This window comes from Garra rufa, chromosome 10 (genome assembly GCF_049309525.1).
Source record: "Garra rufa chromosome 10, GarRuf1.0, whole genome shotgun sequence".
Classification (NCBI taxonomy): domain Eukaryota; kingdom Metazoa; phylum Chordata; class Actinopteri; order Cypriniformes; family Cyprinidae; genus Garra; species Garra rufa.
In genome coordinates this window covers 12165915-12181907 of record NC_133370.1, presented here as the reverse complement: position 1 = coordinate 12181907, position 15993 = coordinate 12165915, and the positions used below count along the sequence as shown (strand labels likewise).

Here is a 15993-nt window from a genome sequence, read left to right as displayed (position 1 = left end):
CTGTACAGTTGACCGCATAACAAAAAATGACAACTCTTAAGCAAAAAACAAAAAAAAGGAAAACAAGTGTTAGATTATTTTTATAGTAATTTTGGTTTATTAGTATGGATGAATTGGATCATTGAAGGTCGGCAGCAAAGACATTGGTTAATAAAATGGGATTAAATACATAAAGGATATTTGTATTATTTAACACATTTAATTATTGCAGGTTTGCATTGAATTTCACTGTTTTTGTTCATTTTGACGAATACTATATCCGTTCTTTTAGTGAGTGAGATGAATTAATGCATTTTCACATTTATTCTAGAACTAAAGTAACATCTTACAATTTCTCTCAACATGGGGACAGGAGAGCTTTTAATCAATAAATGGGGGGGGGGGGGTAACTTGTCAATTAAAAAGTAATGCGTTACTTTACTAGTTACTAGAAAAAGTAATATTATTACTTGCAATACCTTTTAATGCGTTACCATAACACTGTAAAATATCGAATTTTTATTCAATATTGTGCAGCCCTAGCAAATGCCTAGTTTTTTTTTTTAGATATTTAAAATGTTTTAACAGTTTTGTTAGTTAATTTTTTTTTTATTATTTTTTTTTTTACTTAAATGTATTTGGTTTTGGTTTTTGTGTGTGTGTGTGTGTGTGTGTCAAAGGCCTGTTTACTCTAAAAATCATTTTTAATGTCAATGGGCTGTAACTAACAATTGATAAGATTGCAAATAGACTCCACTTTGAAAATCAGCCAGTCAGGCACTGTTATTGTCAAGTAATCTCAAAATAAGGTCAAAAAAAAAAATCGTCTAGCCAACCTGTCTTTGTGTCACTAGTTTATTTTGAGCGGCTTGTAGTCATGTCTTAATTCTGCTGGTGTTGTGTAATACTTTGAAGTTTTATGCTCTACTTGGTATGACATCATGGCGCTAAATCATTTACACTATCTCTGCAGCACTGAGGCATGGTGGGAAACCATAGATGAGCAACATTCATCTCCTCAAGGATAAAAAACTTCCACTGATCCTCACCGTATGTGTAAGACTGTTTAGTTGCCTGAAAACATGCACCATGTTCCAATTTTAAACACTTACTTTGACAAAACATGAAAAAGAGAGATGGTTTTGTGATTTTTGGACTCTGACTGCAAAGAGAGTTCATACTGTGAGTCCTAGAGATTGCTTTCTGTTCCAGACATATTACCTAGAGATATGTATATGGCACGTTCTGCTCTAGTCTCCAGGTCTTGTGATGTTTGTCCGACATGTCTCGTGACTGTCTGAGACGCTGGAATAATTTTTTCCATCTCCCCATGTGGAGAAGGAGAGAGTGAGAGAGCAGGGAATGAAGGAATGCTATGTGCGATATGCTAGACTAACTTTAGCATTCTGTCTGGATAGTTAGTGTCTCCACTCTGGAAATTCCCAGGTCTTCGTTGCCACAACGGAAGCTCAGAAGAGGGGGATCCAGGCTGAGGCAGTGGTAGGAAAGGTCAGAGGCCATGTGTTACTGGTGATGAAATGGAGAGAGCGGAAACAATGAGTGTTTGTGGGTGGAGATAAGGGCATTGGTTGACAGATCACTCACACTATCTCTGTCAGTTCTCTTGCAATGACCTTTGACCTTATAAACCATTAACATAATAATAAATGTTTTTGAGCAGTAAATCAGAATATTAGAATGATTTCTGAAGGATTGTGTGACTGGAGTAATGATGCTAAAATTCAGCTTTAAAATCACAGGAAGAAATTACATTTAAAACAATATTCAAGTAGAAAACAGTTATTTTAAATAGCAAAAATATTTCAAAATTTTACTGTTTTTGCTGTATTTTGAATCAAATAAATGCAGGTTCAGTGAGCAAAAGAGACTTTTTTTAAAAAATTGTAAAAAAAAAAAAAACGTACTGTTCAAAAACCTTTGACTGGTTGTGTATTTGTATTTTCTGTCCTTCTAAACAGAAAACCTTGTCTGCCATTGGTCCAAAAAAAACCCCAAAAAAACAAAAAGAAAAAACATGAGTTAATGTTATTATGTCCAAACAAACACATTGCAATCCCATCTGATACCAGTACTGGTGCAGAAATTACACAATTTAAACATTTTAGAATTTATTTTAGTTATTTTAACTGTAGTTTTTACCAAAATACTATAGTTATGCCATAATTGTTTCTAATATATAAAAAAAAAGTTAATTAGTATTTAGTATTGTTATTGTTAACTAAAACTATTAAAAATCATTTGGGTAAATATTATTGTTAAGATTTTACATAAAATTTCTTAGAAAATTCTGCCTTGGCTACTGAGATAAGTTTAATGTGCAGAATTAAAAATACTAAATATATTAATATTAGTATAATAAATAATTAAACAAAACCAAATAATAAATTACTTTAAAAATGAAAAATCCGAATATTAAAATAAAAGCTAATTAAATGTAATCAATAAAATAATACCAAATACTGGATTTTCTTCTAGTATCTCAGTTTGATTTACTTTTGGATGGCAAGTCACCACCGTTATATTGTAGTGACAATGACTAGTATTTTAACAGAAATTAAGTTTTTTTTTTTTTTTTTACTGAATTGTGTTTTGATGAGTTAAAAAAAAAACTTTTTTTTTGTTTGTGGGCACAAACTGGCACACTCGCACAGAATGGTTTTGTAATGAGATCTGGGAGAAGAGTGGCAGCATGAGCGAGATAAATGCTCTATAAAGAGCTATAAATAGAGTTTGAGACGCTCTGGTTTAAACGTACTGTTAGGAGCCTCCAGGGAAACGCCTGTCGTCCTGCTGAGACTACGGCATGCAAGCTTCCCGATAACACAGAGAGAGCAGCAATGTTCCTGTGAAAAATGACTTCATGACTTTGTTATCTTTACATGCAGTGTTGAGTGAGAAGAGAGAGGTGTTGACTACAGACTGAGTTGAACAACTGTTAAAAGAAAATGCCTTTGATTAAACACCCTCTGTAAGATTGCTCGTTAAGCACTCTTTAATTAGACTAACGAAGGAGGCGATAATTAAAGTTGCTTTCGCCTCAGGAGCCGAGACGCCCAACCCCCGTGCCACAACAGGAAGTCAAAACATGTGACTTCCTGTCACTCACACCTCTGGTTAGATTGCTGGTGAGTGGTGAAAAGTCACACAAGTTGCACATTTTAAAATTAGACTGTTTTGGTTATGAGAAAGTTCAAGATTGTTGCTTTAATGCTGCTTCATGATTTTTTGGCTGTGTCTCACTTTTTAAACACCTTCTTGTTCTCTTATGTTGTGCTTCGTTTACCAGTTTTTGAATGCAGTGTAGAGTTGATAGTGACAACTGAGAGCGACTCCTAAATTTTCAGTAATAGAATTCACAAGCTATTCTCTGTTTCTTTGTCAGGTTGTGGTAACAGTGCTCTGAGCTATGATATGTACCAGGCTGGCTACACCTCCATCACTAATGTGGATTACTCCAGCGTTTGTGTGGAGAGCATGGCGGAGAAACACAAGGACTGCCCTCAGCTAACCTGGCTGTGTATGGACGCCCGGCGACTGGCCTTTCCTGATGGTGCATTTGATGTGGTTTTGGAGAAGGGAACTCTGGATGCCATGCTGGTGGAGGAGAGCGACCCATGGAAGGTGTCGGAAAACGCGGCCCGACTGCTTCACCAGGTTCTTTTGGAGGTGAGCCTAATATTTAGAGTTTAATGGTTGACTTTTAACTGCCCGAGTTCTGGAAGGTTTAAAAAATCTTGTAATGTAATACTCTTTTTAGTGATATCACTATATTTATCGCATTTATCACATTTGGATATTCAGAGGCTCCGTAGTGAGCGGGATTACGTCATCACATTTCCTCAGCACTGATTCGTCAGATATAAAAACCAATGCATTTTGGTCCTCTGAGCCAAACAGGAACGCCTGTTGATGCTTAGTCCCACCCCTGTGCCCAGATTGGTTCAAACTGTCATCTATTCAACCAATAAACATAGGTTTTGGTCTTTTGAACCACCGATTGGCATGTTTCTTTGGAAATTTGAACATTGCATCTTGTGTGCATGAAAACAAACGCAAAATAACACATTTGCCCGACGGCATTCTTTGAAAAAGCACAGAAACACTCACGACAGAGCCCTTTGACATAACACAAACCAAAAACAAGGATGTACATTTATCAGATAAAGCACTGGAATTTAGGTTTTCGTGTCACTAGGCGCAGTCTACAGCCAGCAGATCGATCCATTTGGTTGTTATATTATGTAATTAACTCTTTAATAGTTTGTAAAGATTATTTGCACTATTTTTTCTGTGGCACTCTGTATATTTTTCTCTCATTTTGTGTGTAGTTTGTAAATAATTTGGACTGATTATATTTTTGTTGCACAAGACAATTTGTGCAATTGTTTTTACTACTTCCTACACTGTTCGTGTTTATTGTTCATACTCAGTTTAAGAATATATTTAGCTGAAAAAGTAACTTTTTTACTGTGTTTTGCTATTATATAATACTGTTTCTGCTATAACTTTTTACATTTCTAAAGAAAAAAATCCAAACTTTAGGAGTTTTAGTTTGAGTGCACAGTAAAAAACACCCAATTGTTGCTAGCGTTTTTCCTAAAATTCTGGAAATTCGCTCATTTTTAGAGAAAACAAAAGGAAAATTGTCTTTTTAAATTAGCTTAAAGTTCAAGTTCTTATGTTTATAATGATATATGACAATTGATGCCGACTGCTAGAATAGGTCTAAAAAAAAAACTAAGAAATGTACAGGTGCCTCAGGTGCCCCAAAAATGTTCTAGGTCTTTAAGGGTTAAAGGATTGGTTCACTCCTGAATTAAAATTTCCTGATAATTTACTCACTCCCATGTCATCAGAGATGTTCATGTCTGTCTTTCTTCAGTTGAAAAGAAATTAAGGTTTCTGAGGAAAACATTCCAGGATTTATTTCCATATAGTGAACTTCAGTGGGGATCAACAGGTTGAAGGTCCAAACTGCAGTTTCAGTGAAGCTTCAAAGGGCTCTACACGATCCCAGCCGAGGAATAAGGCTCTTGTCTATCAAAATGATCGGCCATTTTCTAATAAAAAACCTTGTAGTTAGTTCTTCAGTATTAAAAAGGTAGGGTAGGCTGAAAAACTCCATCTCATTTTCTCCTCCAACTTCAAAATTGTCAGACATCGTTGTTTAAAGTAACAATTGACTTTATTTATGAGAACTGCAACTTCACAATTGCGAGTTTATATCATGTCTGAGAAAAAAAAGAACTTACTGGAGAAAAAAAAAACATACTGAAACTGACCTGAAAATTTTGAGTGATAGTGTGCTCAACTTTAAATCAGAGCCAGGTCTTTGTGGCAGTCTGTTTTTTTAAACCTAATTTTAATAGAAATATTTAGCATTTTGTGTGTTTTTAGCGTTTTATAGAAACATAATCTTGCCAAACATTTTGAGAGATTTCTGTATTTCTAGTAGCTCTATATTTAAATAGAGCTGTGCAAATAGCCACCCAGGAATATTAACAAGATGCCAGCAAAGACTTTGAGCAGGTCTTTGATGATTCTAAGAAGTATATGTTTGGTTGCTCATCTGGAGTGAGAAGCTTTTCATGTACACCATATGAGTCAATTTTTACCTCTCGGGTAGAGATTAATTCTAAATTTGAAAACTTTCCACATCTGTCACATCCCTTAATGAAGACTGGAAGAAAATCACAGTACAGACGACGTGCTAAGAGCATCTGACTCATGTTTAGTCACATAAGGGGCCACAGATGTAAAGTGTTTTTCCTTTTATCCTTAAATGAGCAATTCAAACCTTGTGTTTTTAAACTCAAAGGGGCTGAGTAGCTTTCGCTCAGTCCCTCAATGAACTACTGCAAGAATTATTCATCAGATGTCACAGCAAGGGCCACAAGGCACAGAAACAACCCTGTGTTTTTTTTTTGCATGGTAAAGGCCTGCTAATAGATGTTTTGACTCTTAAAACTCCTAGGAAATATTTCCGTACAATCTAACCTTTCATCACAGCAGAAATCACAGAGCCATTTATATTTAATCTCTTTCTCTCATGTTAATAGTGTAACAGTCAGTTCAGTTTCCTCCCTTCATAGTTTATTCATCAGTATGTCAGAGCAGCACAGATTAGGTCTGCTGTGTGTGTGTGTGTGTGTGTGTGTGTGTGTGTGTGTGTGTGTGTGTGTGTGTGTGTGTGTGTGTGTGTGTGTGTGTGTGATAGAGAGAGAGAGTAAATGTGTGTTCTCAATGTTTTCAGGATCACATTAAAGGTTGTATCAGCGATTTCTAGCCTAAAACATAAAGTGTCAATTTCAGCTGACCTTTCTTCACGATCCGCTCGCTGCTTGCCCCATAAATTGTCTGTGAAAAAACCGTGTCTCTGTGGTCAGCCTAGGGTCCGAGATATGCCAGGCAGCGAGCGGATCGTGATGAAAGGTCAGCTGAATTTGACACTTTATGTTTCAGGCTAGAAATCGCTGATACAACCTTTAATGTTATTCACATTCCAAAGGCATGATTTACATGTTGATCACAACATTTAAAAATACACACCCAAAAATATATACATCAATGTTTTACACTTATCTAGCCTCAAGAAGGAAAGAGGGAGGTTATGAGCTAGAGAAAACAAAGCCTGTTTTATGCTTTCTTTATGGAGAAACAAGGTCATCTTTCCCTGTGTTCTGGTGTTTGTGGTAATTTGCAGCTTTAGGTATTAACTCAATACTGAGAGGATAGAGGGGTCCAGATGTCAGAAGGTAAATAAGTTACAGATTCCGTCATGTTTTCATCTTGTTAATCTGTTTTTTCAAACACTGTCCAACCATTGATGTGTGCACATTAAGCTGGGAAAAGAAAAAGTAAAAAAAAAAAAAATACACATTTTACCTATAGCAATGTCATTATTAAAGGGGACACCTTTAATAAATTCAAATTTTTACATGGTGTTTGCATATAAATGTCTTAAGGCCGGGACACACCAAGCCGACAATCGGCCGTCTGGCCTCGTCGGGCAGTTGGTGGGCGTCTGTGAAGCGCGTCGGTTCGGTGTGTTCCGCATGTCGGCTCGCGTCGGCTTTCGTCGCGCTCGCGTTGGCCAAAGTTTGCCCGATTCGCGTCGGGCTTGTCGGGGCCGTCTGGGAAAGAGAGCGCTCTGATTGGCTGTTCAGACACCGAATCAGAGCGCGTGGAGGACTTGAACGTGAAGTGACATAACAAGCAAAGAAAATAGTCAAGAGGGAATCGCCTCGCAGTCATCATTTCGCAATTCGAAACCAACTATGGCTGTGTGGAACGAAGCTATTGAAGGCGAGCTGATCAATTTGATCCAGACAGGCCAGCGCTGTACGTCATAACGGAAAACGCTATGCAAACCGTGCGGCGGTTCTTCCGGGTTCTCTTCTTGGAATGAAAATACAGACTACTGCCATCTGCAGGTACGCCACGGTATATCTCCTCACACATGCGCAGAAAGCACCTTCTAGTTTGCAGTCGGCTTTCGTCAGTTTGGTGTGTTCGAGCTCAGTTTAATCGCCCAGACGCCCGCAGACGCAGCCGACTAGAGGCGACAAGACGGTTGGCTTTCGTCGGCGCTAGTTGGCTGGCGTCGGGTTGGTGTGTCCCGGCCTTTAGCAGTGTGTGGACACAACCACCCTACAATGATAAAAATCCATTTACTCCCTTTTTTCACTCTCCAAAAAACCTAAACAATCTCAATTATTAAGCCGTTTTGATTTTCTGAGCAGTATGATGTCATATTGCTCAAGCCCCGCCCACGACCGCTGATGAACCAGCTATGGAGTAACTGTAGTGGCAACAATGTCTCATAAGCAATGCAGGTGATTTGTAGTTAGATATAAAAGTAAACATAAGAGTTTATATTCCGACATCAGAGGTCGCAGTGGATTAGTTTTGTTTTTAATGGGTGAGCTGTAGCTTATTATCATTTAAAGAGACATGCACCGAAACAAGTCATTGTCAAGTTGTTTTTGACATGGTAACAAGTTTTTACACAGCCATTGTGGAATTTTAACTAAAGTATATTTTGCAGACCTTTCATGAAGACCCTAAAGAATCTTACCAACTTGTGGATAATGGAAATCCGATGACCCCTTTATTGAAGGGGTAGTTGACTCAAAATTGAAAATTGGTCATCATTTACTCAAGAGATGACACAAAAAATTATATTTTGAAGAATGCTGGGCACCAAAAGTTGATGGCAGCCATTGACTTGCATTGTATTTATTTTTCCATTCTATGGAAGTAGTGGCTACCATTTCCAACATTTTTAAAAATACCTTCTGTTGTGTTTTACCAAAGAAAGAAACTCATACAGGAGCAATTTGTGACCCTGGACCACAACCAGTCTTACGTAACAAAGGTATATTCGTAGCAATAGCCAAAAATACATTGCATGGGTCAAAATGATTGATTTTTCTTTTATGCCAAAAATCATTAAGATATTAACCCCTTCAGCACTGTGGCATATTTAGGATTTTTTACTGATTTTGGCTAGCCTGGGTTTCCCCATGCTGCCTTGTACGCAGCGTGATTTTATTCACGCTGTTAGGCAGCCTGGAAACCATGGACCAATTTTTCACCTCAGATAGGGAACCAATCACAGAACAGGGAGGGAGCAGCAAGACGATGATGCCTTCTGTGCGACTCACCGAAGCAGTTTGTTTATAACTATGGATCCAGCATGGCAGCAGACGCGAAGTTATCTTTCGATGCAGCCTTAGATCGTGTTCTAAGTAGTTTAGAACGCAAGTTTATTTTGAAACAAGAGCAACTTTTGGCGTTAAACCATTTCATAACCAAGAAAGATGTTTTTGCCCTGCTACCAACAGCGCATTTGATAGACATTCGTAGCACCCAATAAACGGCTCTGGGCATTCGTAAACCACGCCTCAAATACGAGAAAATTAACATGTGGTTCCCAGACCACGAATCATGACGTTGTCATGACGTGGTTTGGCGTTAGCCAGGCTAGATTTCGGCATACCTGAATTTAAAATAGCGCCCTACTCACTAACATGGGTGGTATAATTCATATTTATTATTCCATTTTTTCATAATTCATAGTTTTTCAACTTTCATTGAGCGAGATGCGTGCACGCTAGGGGGCGTGTCCCATTTCGCGTTCCTTGCGCCCTCCTTCTTTGCGTTTGCGAAGGCACAACTCGACAACGGATTGGCCTAGGAGTTTGATCGATGTCTCTTTGGATAGATCTGATAGGGAGCTTTTCAGACATGTGACATGAGATGACGTAGTCGTCCGTCAATACAAACGTGTTAAGGCAAAACTAGTAGAAACCGCACCATTCAGCTCTATCGCAGATATTCATGCATGCATCAGAAATGTTTTGAGATGCTGTGTCATCCTACAACGACGTCTAGTTCACTGCTTCGCAACACATTAAAATTTTACAATAGCTTAGATGACGCGGGGGTGCAGAGCTGAAGAGGTTAAGTAAAGATAATGTTCCATGAAGATATTTTGTTAATTTCCAACCTTAAATAGCTAAAATATCACAACCTAATTTTTGATTAGTAAAATGCGGTGCTAAGAACTTCATTTGGACAACTTTAAAGGCAATTTTCTCAGTATTTTGATTCCAGATTTTTAAATAATTGCATCTCGTCTAAAAAGCCTACTGTCCTATCCTAACAAACCACACATCAATGGAAAGTTTATTTATTCAGTGTGACATATAAATCTTAAAAATTAAAAATGGCTAGTTTTGACTAGTTTTGTGGTCCAGGGTCACATTTGAGGGTAAGTAAATGATGACAGAATTTTCATTTTTGGGTGAACTTTCTGACTTAAAATAAAAAGATAATATATCTGGACTTTTTCAAGATCTTTTAAGGCTCTGATAACTCAATGTTGATGCGCAAGAATAAAACTAAATTAAAACCTGAACTCAGATCCGAGTCTTGCAGTTGTGTTATTGTCTGGCAACTATTAGTTATTAGTTATAGTTTAGCTATTAGTTATAGTTTCAAGTCTATTAAATCTACTGACAGGTGAAGAATATTAAGTTTGATATCACCTCTTATGATATGTTCTCATACTAGAAGATTATAAAAGATAAAATGATATTGTGAAAGGAAGTAGTTTGTGTCTTGATCTGTGAACTGGAGGTCTTCCATCAGCACTGTGTCCTTGAGCATGACACTGAGCCTTTAGTTATTTCTTGAGTCTTGACACGATATATATTTAATTACATTTATTTTCTTTAGGGTTAGAGAAAATAATAAATTAATTTTATATATCCGAGTTTCTGCAGGTCTTATAAAGGTCTTAATGTGAACTTTAACAGTTAAAGGGTTAAAAAAAGACCTTAAATTGGGGCAGAAAGTGTGAAGTTCATGGCATTGCATGCATTGCAAAAAATAAACAAAATAAATAAATAAATGCCTACCTCAGGATTGTTGTGTTCCAAAACACATCTAAATACGCTTAAAAAAAGGTACATTTACCTGACATGCAAATGCAAGATTAAAAAAAAATACATATCTGTCAGTGTTGGTCCTTTTAAATAATTTATTTTTTTCCAGAGCGCATTGGCAGAAATTTGTTCTTGTTTTTATTTTAACCAGTTTCACAGAAAACAAGACTTCTATGTATATACACACACACACACACACACACACACACACACACACAGTTGTAATTTGCAGGTTTGCACTATTGCGGTATTGTACATGTATAAAACAGTAATGTGAAGTTGATATATTTGAAGGGCATTTAATGGATATTTGGTACAATGACAGTACTGCCCTCATGACATACAAACACTCACACATTCATAACACTGGCATATTAAAACACTCTTAAACACTCAAAACCATTAAACCATCACCATGCCCACTCTCTCTCTCTCTCTCTCTCTCTCTCTCTCTCTCTCTCTCTCTCTCTCTCTCTCTCTCTCTCTCTCTCTCTCTCTCTCTCTCACACACACAGACACACATGTAGGTGTGAAATTTATTTTTCAGCCTGACACGCTCCATGAATCACCCACATCTGTTTCCATAGAAACGCTGTCTGCACACACAGGGCTCCCTCCTCAAACACACAGATTGCTTCAGTGAGTGTCACACTTGTCTGTGGCGAAGAAGGGAGAGCTTTGTCTGATATTGTGTGGATTCACTCTGCTGACCCTCCAGAGTACAAACAAGTCTTCAGTCTGTCCTTCTCATGCGTCTGAATGAGGGTTTACCGTAGATGTTTGTTTTTATATATGACTAATTATATTTTCTTCAGACTAACCCATATCATAATATTCTGCAATTTTATTAGCATTAGAACGTTCAGTTTTTTATGTTAAAGGGATAGTTCACCCAAAAATGAAAATTTGATGTTTAGCTGCTTACCCCCAGGCAGTGTTGTGCCTGAACGAGTTCATTGAACAATCGTTCATGAACTCGTTCATATTCTGGGTGAACGTGAACTGAACGTGCAGTATATCTGCCTGATGAACGTGAACGTGAACGCGCTCATTCTGGCGTTTATGAACGTCGTTCTCTCGTAGTTCAATTTTGTTCTAGAGAGTGCCAGATTTCTATGGAGCCAGGCAAAATCCCGGCTATAACCACTGACTGCACAATATCTAGGCTACAACCGCTACAACACAATCTACAACGGGCCTTATTATATAGGGGAAAAGACCAGATCTGGCAACACCAGCCACCACAGAGTCGCACCGCGCATGCGTCATCAAATTGCGAAAAATGAATAGAGGCAAAATCCGATGAAGGCAGCGGCACTACTTCTGTCTCAATGATGAATGAAACTTCATATGTCCACTTAAAATAATTTTTTGAAAAGGTCAGTGATGATCCAGGTGGGAAAAATCTTACCTTTTTGTGTAAACTGTGCCCGTCGGGTCTCAAGAAGCAACTCCGCATAAAAATAAAAGAACTATGAACTAGTTCATTTTGGAACCTGCGAACTTAGTTCAAAAAATTTGAATTATGAACTATGAACTGAACTAGTTCATTTTAAAATGTGTGAACTGAACTTTGAACTAGTTCATGTAGAAAATGAACTTTCCCAACACTGCCCCCAGGGCATCCAAGATGCAGGTGACTTTGTTTCCTCAGCAGAACACAAACGAAGATTTTTAACAAAAACCGGTGAAGTCTGCCAGTCATATAATAGAAGTGGATGGGCACCAGAACTTTAAAAGTAAACAAAAACATGCACAGACAAATCCAAATTACACCCTGCGGCTTGTGACAATACATTGATGTCCTAAGACACGAAACGATAGTTTTTAGCGAGAAACTGAACAGTATTTATACTATACTATTTTTTACCTTTGATACACAGACACGTCCATCTGTCCTGAGCACGAGTTTAGCATCCGGCTCGTGACATGTGAACGTGCTCTGGCATAGTATACGCAAAATCCGGAAGCGATCTGTCGCATGTATACAACCCTCAATGTTTACACAGTGCACACAGATTGTGGGTATAGCGGCTATTCAAAATGGTAATTACTTGCGCTTATCCTGATTGTTCAAACCGATTTAAAGCTAAAAGATTACGTTTGCTGCTACTACGCCAGAGCACCTTCACGTTTAACGAACCGGATGCTAAACTCGTGCTCATAACAGATGGACATGGCTGTGTATCACGAGCCGCAGGGTGTAATTTGTCTGTGCATGTTTTGGTTTATTTTTAAAGGTTTGGTGCCCATCCACTCCCATTATTTGGCTGGCAGACTGCACTGGTTTTCAAATTTTCATTTGTGTTCTGCTGAGGAAACAAAGTCACCTGCATCTTAGATGCCCTGGGGGTAAGCAGATAAACATAAAGTTTTCCTTTTTGGGTGAACTATCCCTTTAATTATGATTAATTTTTATGTTTTGAATAAAATATTAAAGCTCTGACAGCAATAACACTTCACAATAAGGATAATTAGTTAACATGAACTAAGAATGAACAATACTTTCTGCATTTATTAATCTTGGTTAATGTTAATTTCAGCATTGACTAATGCATTGTTTAAATCTCAAGTTGTGTGATTATATAAAATAATATATAATATTGTATGTAATATTTAAAATGGCAATGTTTTATTTATTTGAATTTACATTTCCCACTGTACCACATTAGGTACAAAATGAAAATTCATATTTAATATTAAAGTTTGTGTTTGCCATTTTTACATTAGTATTTAATTTAAACAATAGTTTGATGATTATCAACACTAAATATTATTGATTTATTGCTGTTTTGGTTCTTCTACTGCCATTTTTTAAATCCAGCTGTTGCACTTTTTTTGGTGAATTCTAGAACATTTGCTTTTCCCTGATGAGAAAATTTGATTTTTAAATGTTATATATCAAGTTTAACTTTTGCATTTTTTTTTAATTTAAATTATTGATTATATTTAAAATACTATTTGAAATAGTGTCACTTTCATAACAAAAACGGATATCAGTCTGGTGTGTTTTTTATTATTATTTTATCCTACAGTTTAGTTTCCAAGGTATGGCTAATATCCTCAAGAGTTGCAAAAAGGTGGAAAATTTCCAAAACATGTTAGAAATTTGGAAAGTTTCCAGGATTTTTTGGAATCTTCCAGGGATTTTTAGAAACTTTCTGGAAATTTACTGGAAATTTTCCACCCCTTTGCAACCCTAATATCCACACATGTAGGCCTCTATTAAAAATCCTCTATTAATCACTTTAGAAAATTATTATAATACACTGTAAAAATGCTGGGTTGTTTAAACCCAACTTTGGGTGAAACATGGACTAACCTAGCTGTTGAGTTAAATTTCTCAATTAAATTTTTAATCTAAAAGTTGGATTAGTCCATATTTCAACCAAAGTTGGGGTTAAACAATCCAGCATTTTTAGAGTAGAATATAATAGAATAGAATGTTTCAAATTCACCCTCATTTCGTTCCAAACCAATAAGACCTTTGTTCATCTTTAGAACACAAATTAAGATATTTTTTGATAAAATCTGAGATCTTTCTGACCCTGCATAAACACCAATGCAACTACTATGTTCAAGGCCCGGAAAAGTAGTAAGGACATCATTAAAATAGTCTCTTTAACTAAGGATCTCACAACTTTTTTATTAAATAATACACACATGGTCTATTTAATGTATCAGCCACACACTATGGGTTTTACCTTTAATTTGCATACACACACTCACAGGTCAGAAGTAGCATTGAAGTTCAGTGCTGTCTTATAGAAAGTCTGAGACACATCCGACTGATCAAAAAACTCCTCACTAATGGCTCAACCTTTATATATGAGAGTGGAGAAGGATGCCCACACACACTCAGAGTCTCTTACGTCCCTTTGTTCTTGTCTTTGGTCTTAGCTAATACCTAAAGCTTCCTAATTACCATGCCTAGGGCCCGGTTACATAATGCTTCAACAGAGAGAGAGAGGGAAGCAGCTGAAGAGGGTGGGTGCGGATTGGATGGTGAAATTGCACATCAACTCTCATTTTCTGTCTGCTCGTTTTCTTCATTTTCCCTCTCCTTTCTTTGCCCTCTGGCTCTTACACATACTCAGAAAAGTAAACGAGTGGAAGAGAAGAGAGCGAGGATCGAGAGAATAAGCATCTTATCAGTTTTTTTTTTTTTTTTGGTATTTACTGAGAACAAACAGGGCTGTCAATCAATAATGAATTTTAATTAGATAAATTACATGATATGCTGATTAATTGCATATGCCAATATTAGCAGAGAAGAGTCCCAAAATAGAATAAAAGAACAGATTTGGAAAGTCAGTATGATGTAGGTGAAAGCAGACATCACAAAACATGCCTTTAAAGTAAAAATCTTATTTGTTTTAAATCAATATAAATTAACTGTTGATTAATTGGTTTAATTGATAAATATATGTGTATATGTATATATACATTGCAGTTTAATATCTGTCTGTATTTTCTATTTTCACTGTCCCTTTCCTGATCTTTTAAGTCAATACACTATTTAATATTTATATATATATATACAATATCGTACGGTATGCTTTAAAAAAGAGATGAGATTTTTATGCTGCTTTTATGCATATGGGTAAGCTTGTTTAGCTGTCAGCTCTTCAAAGTGTTGATCGGTCCCTTGTTAGTATCAAACATACACAGCAGTGTGCTAACAAGAGCCAGAGTTATGTAATACTGCAGTCATGATTCCTGGGTCTCAGACAGTCAGAACTCTGCTCATATCAATCAGACATTGCGAAATGCAATATGGGATATGATGGTCTCAGTGTGTGGGATGAAGTCTTAAGTATGAGACACGTGGAGTGTAAGGTGTAGTTTGAGGGTGTCTTCTAAGTGTCTGCATGTATTGGAACAGAGTTGTGCATTGTGCAGAATTGAATTGAGAATTCGTATTAAATTCCGGAATTTTGAATTGAATTTGATTTCAGCTAGCAAATTGGATGCAGATATGTTCAAATGCAGTCACAAAACATTGTTTGCAATAATGACTTGAAGACTTGAAATGAATGATGAAAAAGTCTTGAAGTTTGACAGTTACGGATTGACTGAATGTGGATGGATAGATGAACTAAAGGAACTCGAGTTAAACTGTGTCAGAACAAATTCATTTTGTTAATATCAGATAACTTTGATAGAGAGGTATGAGCAATGTCAGGTCAAAGTGTCAGATAAATTTTTTTGGTCCCAAATTTTGATCAATTTTACTGGTAGTCCACTGTATGAAGAAATTTTGGGTATAAAATATCACAGTTCACTTTATTTTGCTATCCTCACTTACATAAATGAACTATAATGCCCTGCACCCACTAGTAAAATATCAAATATTATATCTGGTGTCTGAATAATTTTTGGTTTTACTGTATGAATAGATAGATGAATGGATGAAGGATGAATGTGTGAAAAATAAATGGACAGATGGATGGATGGATGGATGGATGAATGAATAGATGGATATATAGATGGATGGATGAATAGATAGATAGATAGATGGATGGATGGATAGATGAATAGT

At 36.7% G+C, this 15993-nt stretch overlaps 1 protein-coding gene across 1 annotated transcript in view; it reads left to right on the top strand.

Moving 5' to 3' along the window:
• The window catches only part of ece2a (endothelin converting enzyme 2a), a 90356-nt gene that overhangs the window by 28753 nt on the left and 45610 nt on the right, over positions 1–15993 (top strand). The window contains exon 3 of the mRNA XM_073849317.1: positions 3383–3666. Within this exon, the coding sequence (XP_073705418.1) occupies positions 3383–3666 (284 nt within the window). The remainder of the gene's footprint in view (positions 1–3382; positions 3667–15993) is intronic.